General features: G+C 39.5%; 1 protein-coding gene across 6 annotated transcripts in view; it reads right to left on the reverse strand.

Moving 5' to 3' along the window:
• Window positions 1-730: 730 nt before the first annotated feature.
• mettl27 (methyltransferase like 27) overlaps window positions 731-15,157 on the reverse strand; it is a 28,742-nt gene continuing 14,315 nt past the window's right edge. For 5 of the 6 annotated variants that reach the window (XM_048612499.1, XM_048612498.1, XM_048612500.1 and 2 more), the window contains exons 2-6: window positions 13,939-14,059; window positions 12,984-13,112; window positions 6,698-6,833; window positions 5,468-5,560; window positions 731-1,103 (exon numbers count right to left, since the gene is read on the reverse strand). In XM_048612499.1, coding sequence (XP_048468456.1) covers window positions 883-1,103; window positions 5,468-5,560; window positions 6,698-6,833; window positions 12,984-13,112; window positions 13,939-14,058 — 699 coding nt within the window. In that variant the 5' untranslated portion in view covers window position 14,059 and the 3' untranslated portion in view covers window positions 731-882. Of the gene's footprint in view, window positions 1,104-5,467; window positions 5,561-6,697; window positions 6,834-12,973; window positions 13,113-13,938; window positions 14,060-15,157 lie in introns of all 6 variants that reach the window. The other variant, XM_048612503.1, reaches the window with a different exon arrangement.

Here is a 15,157-nt window from a genome sequence, read left to right on the forward strand (position 1 = left end):
AACTGACGTAATGGCGTAACTTGCAAACAGCCTTATAACGCATGGGTATTCCCCCACCCAAGACTTTAATAGTTCAGAGACAATATGCAGGCATTGATAGATTTTCCTGCCTAACGTGAAAAGGGAAATCATATGTTTTTTATGAATGTGTGGTTTCCACCACAAATATAGTCCAAATTTCAACACCACAGCTGCCACACTGACTTACTGGCTACAGGTAAAAAAGTGTGGTCACAAGAGTGCCAAGCAGCTTTTGAAAGGTTGAAAGCCATCTTAATAAACAGCATGGTGTTTGTCGCCCAGAATTTCAGGAAGCCTTCATGGTTGCTATTGATGCTTGTGACTTGCATGTAGGTGCTGACCTGCTCCAAATAGGTTGGACATAGACAAATGTGATACTTCTCTAAAAAGTGAAATCAACACAAAAAGAGATATTTCAATGCAGAGAAAGGAAACCTACTATTTCCAGTTTTTAAACTCTACATGTTTGCCTCAAAGATAGCAGATTCTAATAATATACTATTAATGCTATTTTATTCAACTTTCCTGGAATGTCTCTCTTAAAGTGCTGTCACACCTGCTGAATATTTCAAGTATTTTCTGCTTTTATAGACATTGCTCCAACTAAGGTGTTATCAGTGATTGTGGAATACCTACTTTCTCACAAATAATTTAGTTTACTCATTCCAGTTGTAAAACACTGTTTACATTAGAATGACAACTGCCAATCAGCCTATGAATACAATTTTATTGTAGAACAATTTTTGTTAGCAACAATCCTGTATTTTATACAAACATCGGACTGGTCAGTATGAATTAAGATCCATGCTGAAGCAACAGAACCTCAATGAAGATTTAGTTTCATTATTCTCACGTGGAATTTTAATCATAACTCCTTAATTTTCGGTATAAATAGATAATCCCAGAGATGTATGTAGAACCTTGTTCAGCTTCAGTTGTTGCTTTTTCCCAATGTTCTATTTCTTGCACTGTAACTCTTTCCCACAATCTGTTCTGTTCCATTTCCTCTATTACAGCCTGTAGTTGTTTTTTGTAGAGTCGGTTTGAGGTATTGTTTCGGGTTGTCATGCACACAAAGCCCCCTGAAGAACAGAAAACAAATTTAAAGGGCAGGACTTTCCACACCTAAGGAGAAAAGAACAATGTGCATGTGAACTCATTCCAGAGACAGTCAAGAGTCAGAATCTTGCTGTCAAGCTGAACTTCAGTAACTAAGTTCTTCGATTTTAAAAGCAGGGTCGCCAGCAGGTGTTCAGAAACTTATTGACATGCATCAGCAGCACAACTCACTGGAATTAAGCTGGCTGCCCAAATAAATTCTGCCCAATTGAGCAATGCAAAGTGTAAGACACACGGCCACATACTGCAGGCATGTTCCTGGTGACATGTATTTCTTCCTGAAGTTCAGGGTTAAGTACATTCTGCTTTGACCTCATAGTTATTCAATTTTAAAATAATGCATCCATTAAGTTGCATTGTGAGCTCTCTAAATACTGTCAAGCCCTCAATGAGAAGGAAGGCTGGCTGTGTTCCCTGTCCATCTTAAAGCACTGGCTAACAAAAAAGAGAGCAGTTTGTGCCTGAAGTGCATGGCAAATTTGGGATGCGAGTGGCTAAAGGCCAAATACTGCATAAACTGCAAGGGGAGGGGGGATAGGTAGCTGAAGGGCTGAATTGTCTAAGTGGCAAAAAGTGGGGTGAGTGTGGCTGAAAAGCACAGAACTTCATAACTAGCAAAGCAAGGTAGTTGTGGTAGCACAGCATTTAACTTTGTAAGCAGAAAAAGGAAGCAAAGGTTATTAGGGCAAGAGTGATATCCAGTCAGTCAGGCGTCAATCCAGGGACAGTTTGTCTGGATAGTCAAACCCAGGATAATATACAGTATATTCAATCCATCACTCCTTCTCGTGTCAGTGACTTTGTCTGGTGTTATTATGTAATGGAGGAAATAATTACAGTTGGATATGACAGGGTAGGGCTCTGAAGAGGAGGGTCGAGGAGTATATGGTCTCCTAGGGTTGAATTGGTTTCCATCGGGGGAGGGTAGACGATCAGCACAGGCATTACAACTAGGATTGTGAGGGGTCCTACAGGCAATTCAGAGCCATTGGATTAGGAGAAACAGGGCCAACTGCAAGGTGTTAGGGAACGGGGTAACGGGTATGCTTGAACAGAGCACTGTGCAGCCAAATAATGAATCGCAGTAACTTGAAAACAGAAACTGGAAAATAACTGTGTAACTCTCCTGTGATTTCAAAAAGGCTATAGCCAAAGTGGAAACAGTCCATTTTTGGGGCGACCGGTGTGATATAGCTTCAAGTATTTCCCATCTGAAGGCACACCTGAATAACCATGAGTTCAGTAGATGAGAACCATTGTCAACTGCTTTCAAATCCTTTGTAACTAACATAACAAGATAGCCTATTGTCTCACATTTTAATGAAGTCTTACGAAGTCATAGAGCCAAAGCTTACAGTGCCCTGACTGCTATCTCATTATGTCTGAGGTATACATAAAGCATTGGGCAAGGAATACACTGTCAATCCATAAGCTACCTGTGGGCACAGCCAATCATTACAAAGACTGCAAGCTCACACATCCCAGCTAGAAGTTCCAGTCAAAAAAGGGAAAGGTGGCAGGAAAAGTGAGAGGTAAGTTGCTGCTGGCTGTTCCATTATACCAAAACAAGATTTGAAGGGTTCTGCTACCACCTCTCTTAAAAAAATACAACTATTACAAATAGGGAGGTGCAACAGTTAAGTACCCCAGAAAATGTACTCTACCTCCGTGCACCTGTATGTTTGATCACAAGGAGTTGTTCTTGAAGTCACAGAGGACACTGCTTTCCATGTTCCATGCTGGTTGGGAGGAGACTAGGTAGGAAAGCTAGCTAGCTGAAAGATTTACCTCAGGCACAGCGGTGAAGGTTAGCAAGGCAGAAGTCAAAGGAAAAGAAGACTATGTGCATACAATTATAGATTTAAGAATTTAAATAATCTTTGCAGATCTCCTGAAACTGACAAGTGAATGACACAGATCAACCCTTTTATTCCTCTGATCACATTGCAGTTAATGAGGAACTAGAGGGTAAAGGTTGCTGCAGCAGCAGTTAATGGCTGAAGTCCTGCTTGCCGAGTCATACCATACAGGAACATCATGTGAAATACAGGTGAGAGGTGGCCCAAAACTGCATTTACGTGCTTTAATGCAGCTATCTGCAACCGAGAGACAGGCAAAGTCGAAGCTTCCTCAGTATGTCCCAGGGCCAGTGCATTCTGCATCTGCAAGCTGCTGGCCACTCCAGTTGTCTTGAATGTAACAGTGGCCTGCAATTTCTATGCAAGTTGATTATTTTAGGGAACCACTGGAGACCTCTGCAAAAGATATGTGGGAGGCCACTCACAAATGTATCTGCAAAGTGACTGATGCTCTCTTCGCTAAAGCATACCAATTTATTCATTTCCCTTTGGATGCAAGGAGACAGACAACCAGAGCAGTCTGCTTCACTGCTGTTGCAGGATTTCTACAGGTACAGTCCATTGCACCCATTTGGTATTCGGAGTGCCCTATCAGCAAACAGCAGCCTTCATCAATAGAAAAGGGTTCCACTCCCTGAATCTATAGACCACCTGTGACGACACCAGTCAAATAACAAAGGTTTGCATGATATACAGAGAGCTGTCACTACTTTTACATTATGGAATACTCACAGGTGCCTGCAGCATTCAATACCACTTGGTGCATGCAGATTGTTTGGAGACAAAGTCTACCACCTCAGGACATGGCGGATGATATCTGTCAGGAATCCTCAAACTAAGGAGACGTACAACGTCGCACATGCTTCTATGAGAGCTTTTGAAAATGAAATTCAGATGCCTGGCCCAGTCAGACAGTGCAGCACAGTATACTCCAGAATCCTGCATTATAGTGGCTCACTGGAGTCTCCACAAAATCCCTATACAAAGTGGGATGTCTTGGGAGAAGAAAAGATACACGAGTGAGAGTAAACCCCTGATGATGAAAGTGAAAATCATGACATGAGTCAGGAGGTTGCTCACAGATAGGAGTACATGGTTAACTTCTGACAAGGCACAGAAGCCCACATCAACCTTGCAACCAATCACAGCCAGGGTGAATAAACTTCATGGACATATTTCTTTTTGTGGCTGGGAAGTTCAAAATGTATGTACGGGAAGGCTGCACTAACAGGCAAGATGTCACATATTCAAGTTTCAATCAAAGTCTGAGTGACAATGCAATCCATTATAATAACATGACAAATGACAGTAGCTTTATCTGCGAATGAATCCATATTCTGGAAGAAAATGCAAGAGGGATGAGACCGTGACCTCTGGGAGAGACCAAAACAGTTATTATGGTGAGTGAGATGGGAAAGTAGTTGGAGAAGTTGGCTCCCAGTAGTCATGCTAAGTGAGAGGCTTGATTATATCGGCAAATAAGGCAGTCAGTGATGCTACTTGTGAAGGAGGATCAATGGATTTTCCAACAGGTATGAGGGTAAAGTTTATTCAAAATGGATTCAAGTTTGAGGTAGCAGAGAGTAAAAAAAGGAGGTGCAATAATCAGGCAGAAATTGGGCTACTACATTAAAGGTACAAAAATATTATCAAAATATCTCCTTAGCCTGTCTTTAGACTGACGCTGTTGTTAGAAGCAGAGTCAAACTGATTCATACTGACAACAGCTTGGTTCATCAGCAGTGCATTGAATGACCAGAAACCGTTAATAAATCTCAATTACCACTGCACTTCAAGTCACCAGAAATGACATACTTTTCTTCTCTGATAAGCATAATATTTTGGAACAAACATCTAGATGCAGTCACTATGCTTTTGAAAAGAGCAAAAAGAAGGTTACTATTTTATTGTGTTCCTCCAGCTCCATATTGTGTTATTACTATTTTATTAGCAGCCTTCCTAATATTGTTGCATCACTTAGTTTAGTTACTGTCTGCAATTCTATCGATGATACTGTCTGCTCGGTGATACGTTAGCAATAGGAAACTCAATTCAAGATAAGTGAAATATCTGCTGAATGTTAATATGCTTGTAGCACAGGTTAGGTCCAGATCAGCTTGACAGTGACTGTCTCAGGACGTATCAGATGTTGCTTGACTGAATCTGGTTTGTGGAGGTTAAACATACAAATTCAGTGTTACACTAAGCACTTGGAAAATTAAGGGAAGATTGTATTAAGTCATGCCACATCTCTGTACTTAATCAATCCCAAGTCATTTACATTTATCTTCTATAGAACCATTCAGGTTTAGCAAAAGACCTGAAACTTTCTTAAAAACCGAAAGAACTGTGGATGCTGTAAATCAGGAACAAAAACAGAAGTTGCTGAAAAAGCTCTGCAGGTCTGGTAGCATCTGCGAAGAAAAAAACGTTTTGGGTCTGGTGACCCTTCCTCAAAACTTTCTTACCCGTTTTGGTAACACGATGGAGTTCAGGAAGGATGGCAGGTGGCACCTGCCCTCCACTTAATGCCCCAACAATCACAACAGCATCATAACTGTCTGAAACAGAATTAAAACATAAATTTAACATAAATTCAGATTAACATCTGCAAAATCTGACCTTGTACTACTGAGGAAATAATTTCCTTTCTTGTTTAGTTTTGCAATACAAATTAAATCAGGAGTGCTAGAAAGTAGAGACAGAAAAAGGAGGGGAATGTGATGTTTTAGTACTACTTACAATATGTTAGTTTTTCATATCTGCTTAAGAATGGATGAGGTCTCTGTGGTGTAGTGGGAAGGGTCCCTACATCTGAGCCAAAAGCAGTAGATTGAAGACCCACTCTAGGATGTAAGTGAGATGGGACTGGACAAGTGGAGAAAAAAAGGAGTCGAGAGGAAGAAACAAGTTCCATGGACAGGAACAGACAGGAACAATGAGTCTGCTCGGGCAGTCCCTCGGATTTAGTGATGAAGGTGGAAGCTTGGAGCCTAGGGAGAGGAGATTCCCAGATAAATTGAGATTAGAAACCCATGTAGACACAAAAGACTGATGAATGATGGTGGAAACCAGGCCCGGGGGAGACAGGAGGGGGTGTCCAAGAACTGGCACTCAGCTTCCACAATGAAGTGATCAGTATGCCAGACAACAGCAGCACCATCCTTGTTGACAGGCTTGATTACAAAGTCAGGGTTGGATTTGAGCATGGATGCAGTCAGATTAGAAGGAGATAGGTTCAAATTTTTGGTTTTAATAATCTTTATATTCAAGCTTATGAATGTTATGTGATCACAGAGGCAACATAAAGAGTGAAATCTAGCTCCGCTTGACATTGACATGGGCATAAAATTATTAGGCCATTGATTTTTTAATTACATAGGCTAATGCTGAGGTCAACTGAAACCTTCCTATTCTTGCCCTGGATTGACCTGAAGTCGAATTGCAGATTTTTTGAAATGTATGAATACCATGAACGATCATTCTACTATGTTTCATACTTTGTACCAAGAACATAAGAAATTAGAGCATCAGTAGTTCATTTGGTCCTTTGAATCAGCTTCATCGTAAGATCATGTTCCTTTAGCACTGCAAAATCTAGGCAATGATCGAATTAGAGAATTATATTAGGAACATGGTCAAAGAACAAAATATTGCCAGTCTCAGATAAATATATATGGCTTTTGGTTTTCAGTTACCTGAAGATGCTGGAAGCAACTCAGAGTCCAGCATACATTTCTGAAGTGTTTGGTATATCGATTTGCACCGTGCCAATTCCAACATTCCTTCACTGCCATCCACTCCATGAAAGTTATGAAAACCAAATCTTTGCAGCTAGACAAAATAAGCCTCGTAAGAAATTAGTTACACAACTTGCACTAAATCCAAATAGCAATGTTTACAGCCTGTTGAATAGAATTTGGTGACAAATATATCCTGCATCACACCAAAGTTCTTCATTTATATACAGATGAAGTACTGTGATAAAACAGGCTTTTCAACACAACATACATGTAGAAAAAAAAAGTTGTATTTATATAGCCTGTTCAATGACTTCATGTCCCAAAGTGTCTTACAAGTAAGTCATTCTTTTGATTAGCCACTCCATTAACCTATTTACACATAGCAAAGTCAAAAGTGGTGTTTGTCAGAAGAGGGAGAAGAGTCAAATCTACCACTTCGTAAATTTTCTATGCCACTGAATAAACTATTAGTCACATTCTGCCCACTACACAAGATTTAAGAAAGCAGCTGTCAGTTAACATTGTTATCTGGCTATTAAGTTGCACGTAAGTCAGAACTGATGTAATTGTGATGAAGTTGTGTGTTCTCTGATGAAATAATGGTGAGGAAACTCACGGTTCAGTCTGAAAAAGTAGGCTTAAAATGATATGAATCCCATGGTTAGGCAACTGTTATTGTCCAGGAGGAAATTCTGCCCATTGTGCCTGAACTGACTCTTCGAAAGAGCATTACCTCGTGATCGCATGAGGCAGAAGGTTCCTAGAGAAAAAAGACTGGAAAATGCAGAGGACCTTGGGGTACTTGAATATAGATTACTGGAATTTAACGGGTTAGACAGTGAACATAACTGAAAGGGCAAACGGGATACTTTTTTCAATTAACATAAGCATAGAATATAAAGAGTTTAAGAGAAACTTATACATGCACTTTGAAGTGTTATAACTGCCAAGGATACAACCGAGTGTTGGAAAGTAAGACTAGGCCAGATAGTCCTTTTTGGCAATGCAGACACTATTTGCTGATTGGTCTGCTGTGGACCTGAGAGTTTCTATGATTCTACCTTTCTCTGATGCTGAGACACCAGCCCATTTATCAAAGTGGTTTTCAAACTTTTGTGAAGGGACCATTTTCAAAACACTAAAACATTCCTGTTCAAAACAGTGTGCCAGACAAAAAAAAAACAGTACTTCCATTGAAGATTTCTTTGTATAAATGTTCAACAACTTGCACCTACACATGGCCTTTATCATAGGAAAATGTCACAACGTGATTCAAATATTCAAAACCAGACTAATAAGATATTATTGAAAAAAGTACAACTTTTTGCAGCTTTTTATCTTTCACTCATCAGATCAATTAACAAATATGCAACGTGCAAATTTCTTCCTTTTTTTTGTTTGATCCAGTCAGGTCGCTTTGTTGCTTCCTACCATAACAATAAGCGTTAAAGCATACCTGCACTTTAAATTCACAAGTGTTTTGGAAACTAACGATGCTCCTAAATGCATAGCAAATCACTCTGTCCTTGTAGTCTTTGAAAACACGGAGATTGTTCTTACACATGGTTTTAATTTTGGTGAGTCTTCATCTCACAAACAGGATGAGGTATTGGCTGAATCTGGACTCCCCTATCACCAGCTTTCTTGTCCAAAAATCAGTATTCACTAAAGAAAATGATACTTGAAAGCATAATATGGGATTCTGAATGACTTGTCCAATTTTCACATGCAACATGAACATGTAGCAGCATCGTGAGGACTCAAGGCCAATATGTACATTTGTATCAGCAAGCTAGCCAAAGTGACTGGAAAGGTAATCCTTAACAAGCATGACGACGTCAACAAAATACACACCATTCTTAATGACAGATCCAAATTTGTATCCATTAGACCTGCTGCTTGGGATGACTGGACAGCCTTAATTGAAAGCAAGCTAAAAAAGTGTTTGCTGGACTTGTGGTACAACAACATGCTGCCAGGTGTGTACATGATGTGTTTCACCCCCATGGCTTCCAGCTTCCGTGAATGTATGGGCTATCAAGACACACAAAAGTGATGTTGCTTTACATCTTATCTCATCAATGAGCAGGTGTGCACAACATGAATTGGTCAAGTGGTTTAGTAGCTTGCTACAGCCAATTGTGAACACGTTTTCCTCTTAGACTGTGAAAGATTCCCTTATATTTACGAAGACCATGTAGGGCTTGCAATATGCCAAGTTGGGTCCATATGCTCAAAAGACATTGCTAGCCTATTCAGTAATGTAGTATTCAAGGAAGCCATTGTCATCTGCATTGCTGCACTATACCATGGCAATCTTGACCCACAATAATTGCATGAATCAATATTCTTTGAACATATGAATGCAACAACTTGTGCAGATGGTGTTGACATGGAATCCTCACTATTCCCAGCTCTCGCGATATCTTTGCTAGATTCTATGACAGATGTGTCTTCAATAGAATGACACCTAAATCTCCTATCCCTTGCATATTTCCAATATGAAGATGATATGCTTGCTATATCTGAAAGTTCAGCTGAATGTAGAATTTCCTTAAATGTCTTAATGGGTTGTATTCTGTAGTAAAATGCATGTTTGAAGTGTAACAATCAAATGAGCTCCCTGCTCTTGATATCCCAGTTGAGAAATTAGCTACGCGTTCTCTGCTACCATCTACTGCAAACCTACCTTCCCGCATACACACATTGGAATTCCAAAAGTGCCACACACTACATAATTTTCCTTATAAGCAACCTCATAAATAGGGACAGGGCCATTTGTTCACATGCAGGTCTGATGGTGAAGTACAGCACATCAAAACCATCCTACTGCATAATGGCTATCTCTATCAGACCATTTCTCATTGTCATGCAAATACATGTTAGATCCTGAGGCAGCCATCTTGGTCCTGAATAGTGTCCAGTCTACCTCAAATTACTTTGGAAGGATTAGGTACACCAAAGTTTGAGTAACAGCTGATGCTAGCTGTTTCACACTGTTACTATGCAGAAGCAAGATGAGTGATATATGCTGCCGTCAAGCCAAAAAGAAATTTTGCCTATCACACAAATAAATAATATGGTATACGAACTTCAGTGCCAGTATAATGCCAGTATATGGTTCATATACTCCAAAGACTAGCAGTTCATATCAACAGCACATCCCTTCAACTGACCATATCCAACCAACCTGTACTTGAAAACCTTGCAACAGTAATATTAGATGTGATTCTGCAATTGGACATCTTTGGCCGAGTGTAGGACAACCAATTTAGAATTGTCAGTCTAGCATGCAATGTGATATACTTGTGTATACTGGAAGCTGCCTGTACTAATAAACAGGACCAGTTTGTTACAGAAGAAAGAAGATATGTATACACTGTGTCTAATTCAACATTGCAAAATAGGCAACAGCCATTCGCTGGTTCATTTCTCAGGGCAATGCCCTGATCAGAGTCAATCTGGAGTTGTTGGCTGGTTTGCCCAGCTGACTGGCTTTAGTGCAAACATTTCATCCCCTTCTAGGTTCAACGGAGGCTAGACAACACTGAAGATGTCACCTAAAAGGGGGACAAAACGTTTGCACAAAAACCAATGAGCTTTGCGAACCAACCAACAACTCCAGCCACAGCTCGAGCTACAGATCTTCTCTAAAACAAAGTCAATCTACCTGGTTTAAAATGTAAACAGAACCTGCCAGGTATTGAATTGAAATGAATTGAATTGAATTAGCTTTATTGTCACATGTACTCAAATGAGTACAATGAAAAGTTGATAAGTCACCACTTACAGCGCCTTCTTAGGTACAAAGGCATATAGATATAGCTTCTTCAGTTACAAGATTAGTTACAGTATAACAATGTCACTAACACATGGCACCATCCTAGGTAGAGAGTACCTCGGTACAATCCTTAGTTACAGAATAGAGAAATGAAGAAAAAGAGTTATATTGCAGCTATACACAGTTTAAACGTAGGTCAGAAAAACAATAAGTTAAAAAGACAAGACAAAGTAATCGTCAATCGTTAATTGGTACATTCCCTGGACTAATGATGCTACCAATCAGGGTCCACTTGGCAACCAATCACCATCCTCCTCACATGCAGCATAAGTGCTAGTTTACTTTTCATTTGTATTCTTGCAATTGTCCTGATGGGCATAAGATGAAAGGATTCAACAAAGTGTGTCTCTCTTCAGCAATCATGTTCTTGTAATACCAAACAATTAACTAAGAAGATATCAAGATTGGTGACTAGTAAAGTCTCAAAGGAGGAGAGCATAGTAGAGAAATTTAGATATGGAGTTTAAAGTTTTAGCAAAGATTTGTAGCTTGGGTTGTGGGTGAGGTTGTTGACTTGCTCACCGAGCTGCCTGGTTTTCGTTCAGATGTTTCATCACCACGCTAGGTAACATTTTTAGTGGAACCTCCGATGAAGCAATGTTGTTCTACTCCGCTTGGAATTTATACTGTCCGGTCTGTTATGGTGTGTAGTTTATTTCCGGTTTTGTTCTGTATGTGTTTGCATATGGGGTTCAATTCTATATGTTTGTTGATTGCCTTATGAGTTGAGAACCATGCCTCTAGGAATTCCTGTGTGTGTCTATGTTTGGCTTGGGCTACTATAGTGACGTTGTCCCAGTTAAACCGATGACTTTCATTGTCCGAGTATACTGATATTAAGGAAAGTTTGTCGTATCGTTTTGCTGCTAGATGATGTTCATGTATTCTGATGGCTAGTTTCCCTCCTGTCTATGCGATGTAATGTTTGTGGCAGTCGTTGCATGGTATTTTGTAAACTATGTTGGTTCTGCATGTTGTGGGTATGGGATCTTTAATCCTCGTGAGTGTTTGTCATAGTGTGGCTGTGGGCTTGTGTGCTACCATGATTCCGAGTGGTCTTAGGAGTCTTGTTAGTTCTAATATGTTCTTGATGTAGGGCAGTGTGGCCATTGTGTTAGGGTGTACGGTGTCCTCTTGTTGTTGTCTATTTAGTAGGCAGCTGTGGATGAAGTTGCGGGGTTATTGTTCATAGCGAAGATTTTGTATAGGTGCTCCTCCTCTTTCCTGTGTAGGTTACAAAATACCATGCATCAACTGCCACAAACATTACATCGTTCAGACAGGAAGGAAACTAGCCATCAGAATACAGGAACATCAGCTCGCAGCAAAACTACACGGCAAACTTTTATTAATAAAAGTACGCTCGGACAATGAAGGCCATCAGTTTAACTGGGACAATGTCACTCTAGTAGCCCAAGCCAAACATATTCCTAGAGGCATGGTTCTCAACCCATAAGGCAATCAACAAACATATAAAATTGGACCCCACATACAAACCCATAAAGCACAAAGCTGGAAATGACACTACTCACCATAATGAATTGGACAGTATAAATTCCAAATGGAGTAGAACAACATTGCTTCATTGGAGGCCTCACTGATGATGTTACCTAGCGTGGTGACGAAACATCTGAATGAAAACAAGCTAGCTTGGCAAGCAAGTCAACAACCTTAGATATGGAGTGACAAAGTCTAGGGTCTTTAATATTCAAAGCTCACCTACAAATACTGTGTTAAATGGAATGAGGAATGAAGATTTAGAAGAATGCAAAGTTCCCATCAGGTTGTAAGCTTGGAGAAGGTTGGAGAAAAACGAAAAGTAGAAATGACAGAAAGATTTGAAGGTGAAGATTGATGGATGTAATGCCCATATACATGAGCACAGATGATGAGTCAGTGGAACCTCATTGATTAAAACTGGGCATGTTATATATTATATTCTTTTATATATACATGTATGGCATGATTGGAATGGCATTGGTTGAATGGAATGGAATTGGGAGAGGTGAATGAAACAGAATTAATAAAGTGTTTCAATTTGCCTGCAAATGTTTACAGGAATGATGGAATGGTATGGGATAGAGAACAGAGGCACAATATGAAAAGGATGAAATGACATGGAGATAACATGAGAGGGCTGGATGTACTAATTAAATTGGTTAAAATATACTAATTTGATTGCAAATGTTTTGCAGGAAAACACAAATATGTTAATGAGTCAAAAAGCCAGAAACCTAATGCCTTGAACAATCCTTCCTAACATCCGATGGCTACAGTTTGAAAACTTTTATTACAGATTTGCTTTGAACTGAAAATCAGAAGCAACCAGGTAATATATAACGAACTTTTTCTAAAACTCTAAATATATTGAGAGCTATAGTACTGCTTACAATTTACAACCTGTTTAGCAACTAGTCCAGTTCCACAGGCAACATCCAGGACCAAAACTTTGTCACGATTTTCATGAATTACTGCTGCCAGACTTTCTGCAGCCAGAACTGGAGCACGATAATCCAGAATCATCACATCCTGCAGCAGAAACAAATGAAAAAAGATGTAGTAATTACAACACTGTACAGATTCAGACAGATTTGGCCTTTCAGATTTCACCAAATGACCATTATGGCATTTTTTAAAATAAGCAGAGTCTACCCTTCCCTAACAAATGATTTCTGCTAATTCCATTCTATGAATCCAAATATTTGTCCTTTATAACACTGAACCAAGGCTGTTTATCAGATTTACTTTCTCTAACCTGCTATGCTTTTTATACAACTCACAGGTCCACATAACTGTTCTTTCTCAACGCAGGATGAGACCACACCTGGAGTACCATGTTTGGTTTTGGTCTCATTACCAAATGACAGGAGTACAAAAAATGTTCACAACTGATCCTTGGGATATGGGATTGTCCAATGAAAGGCTGAGTGTTGCATCTATATAATCTAGAACGGAGACCATTAAGAGACAGATCTCATTGAAACATAGAGAATTCTTAATAGGCTTGTTAGGGTAGATACTAGGAAGGTGCTTCTCCTGACCAGAGAATTGAGAGCTTGGGATAAGAGTCCCAAAACGTAAAGTTTAGGACTGAGATGAGGAGTAATTTCTTTACTCACAAGGTTGTGAATCTTTGGAATTCTCTATCACAGAGAGCGTTGAGTACTCAGTGTTAAGTCCAAGGGAACCAATGGATAATGGATAGTGTGGAAATTGGAAGCCAGGGTAAAAGATTACCCTTGATCTTACTAAATTGTATAGTGGGCTCAGGAAATCAAATGCCAACTCTTGCCCTTGTTTATGCTTTTATGATTCCCTTTCTTGTTAAGTCACACTTGTCCCTTTGTTGCTTTACCTGTTCATAGAGTTCAGACCAACTATCATAAAATGACATTTTATCTTCAGTCGTGGATTCCTTATGAGCAGAGAGAACAGTTCCCTGTACATCTGTAAATGTTCTTCGATTGGCTGCCATTCTGAAGATAAAACAGAGAGCTGTTCAGAAACTGTTCTTTCATTTCAGCTTCCATGAACCAAGCATTTAATTAAGAGATGACAAGGTGTAGAGCTGGATGAACACAGCAGGCCAAGCAGCATCATAGGAGCAGGAACATAGAATATAGAACATAGAACATTACAGCGCAGTACAGGCCCTTCGGCCCTCGATGTTGCGCCGACCTTTGAAACCAATCTGAAGCCCATCTAACCTAAACTATTCCATTATCATCCATATGTTTATCTAATGACCATTTAAAAGGCTGACGTTTCGGGCCTAGGCCGTCTAGACCTGAAACGTCAGCCTTCCTGCTCGGCCTGCTGTGTTCATCCAGCTCTACACCTTGTTATCTCAGATTCTCCAGCATCTGCAGTTCCTACTATCTCTGAAGCAATTTAATTAAAATGAGGTTATGTACATAATACTAACAGTTGAGTGCTGCCAAATGAAGATCATTTTGCACTGAAATTTATTCAGTGACAGACCACACAATGCAGTCAAATCTCAGTAATTCTCACATTTCAAATATTCAAACTTGAGAATAGTATTTATTCACTACTGAAAAACAAATAAAATTTATTAAAAGCCCACATGTTGACTTGAAAAACACGAATGTCTCCAGAACAGCTCAGATTTATATAAAAATAAAAATAAATCAAACAAACAGAAAATAAAAATGAGCTGTGGAGAACATGAAATTTGTACTTCCAATTAGAATACTTTGTATTTCAACATATTGTAGCAAACAAAGTCTGTTAATGACAAAATTACTTACAAAATATTCTTGACATTTCAGAACTGCAGATATTGGGAAAAGGGGCAATACAGAAGAAACTGATCTGAACACTGTGTAAAATCAACCAAATGCAATTTGAAATAAACTGGACGGTCAAGCAGAATGACTGATAACACATGGTCAAACATTTCATCAGGAAAACACGTAAGACTAAAAACATAGTGGCTGGAAAGCACAATGGTATATTAGAAACAGGATATTTATTTTGGAGAAGCAGTTCATCACATCTCGGATAGCGCAACTTTATTTGTACACAGATTGTAGGAACTGCAGATGCTGGAG

This window comes from Rhincodon typus, chromosome 26, assembly GCF_021869965.1.
Source record: "Rhincodon typus isolate 14 chromosome 26, sRhiTyp1.1, whole genome shotgun sequence".
NCBI lineage: Eukaryota > Metazoa > Chordata > Chondrichthyes > Orectolobiformes > Rhincodontidae > Rhincodon > Rhincodon typus.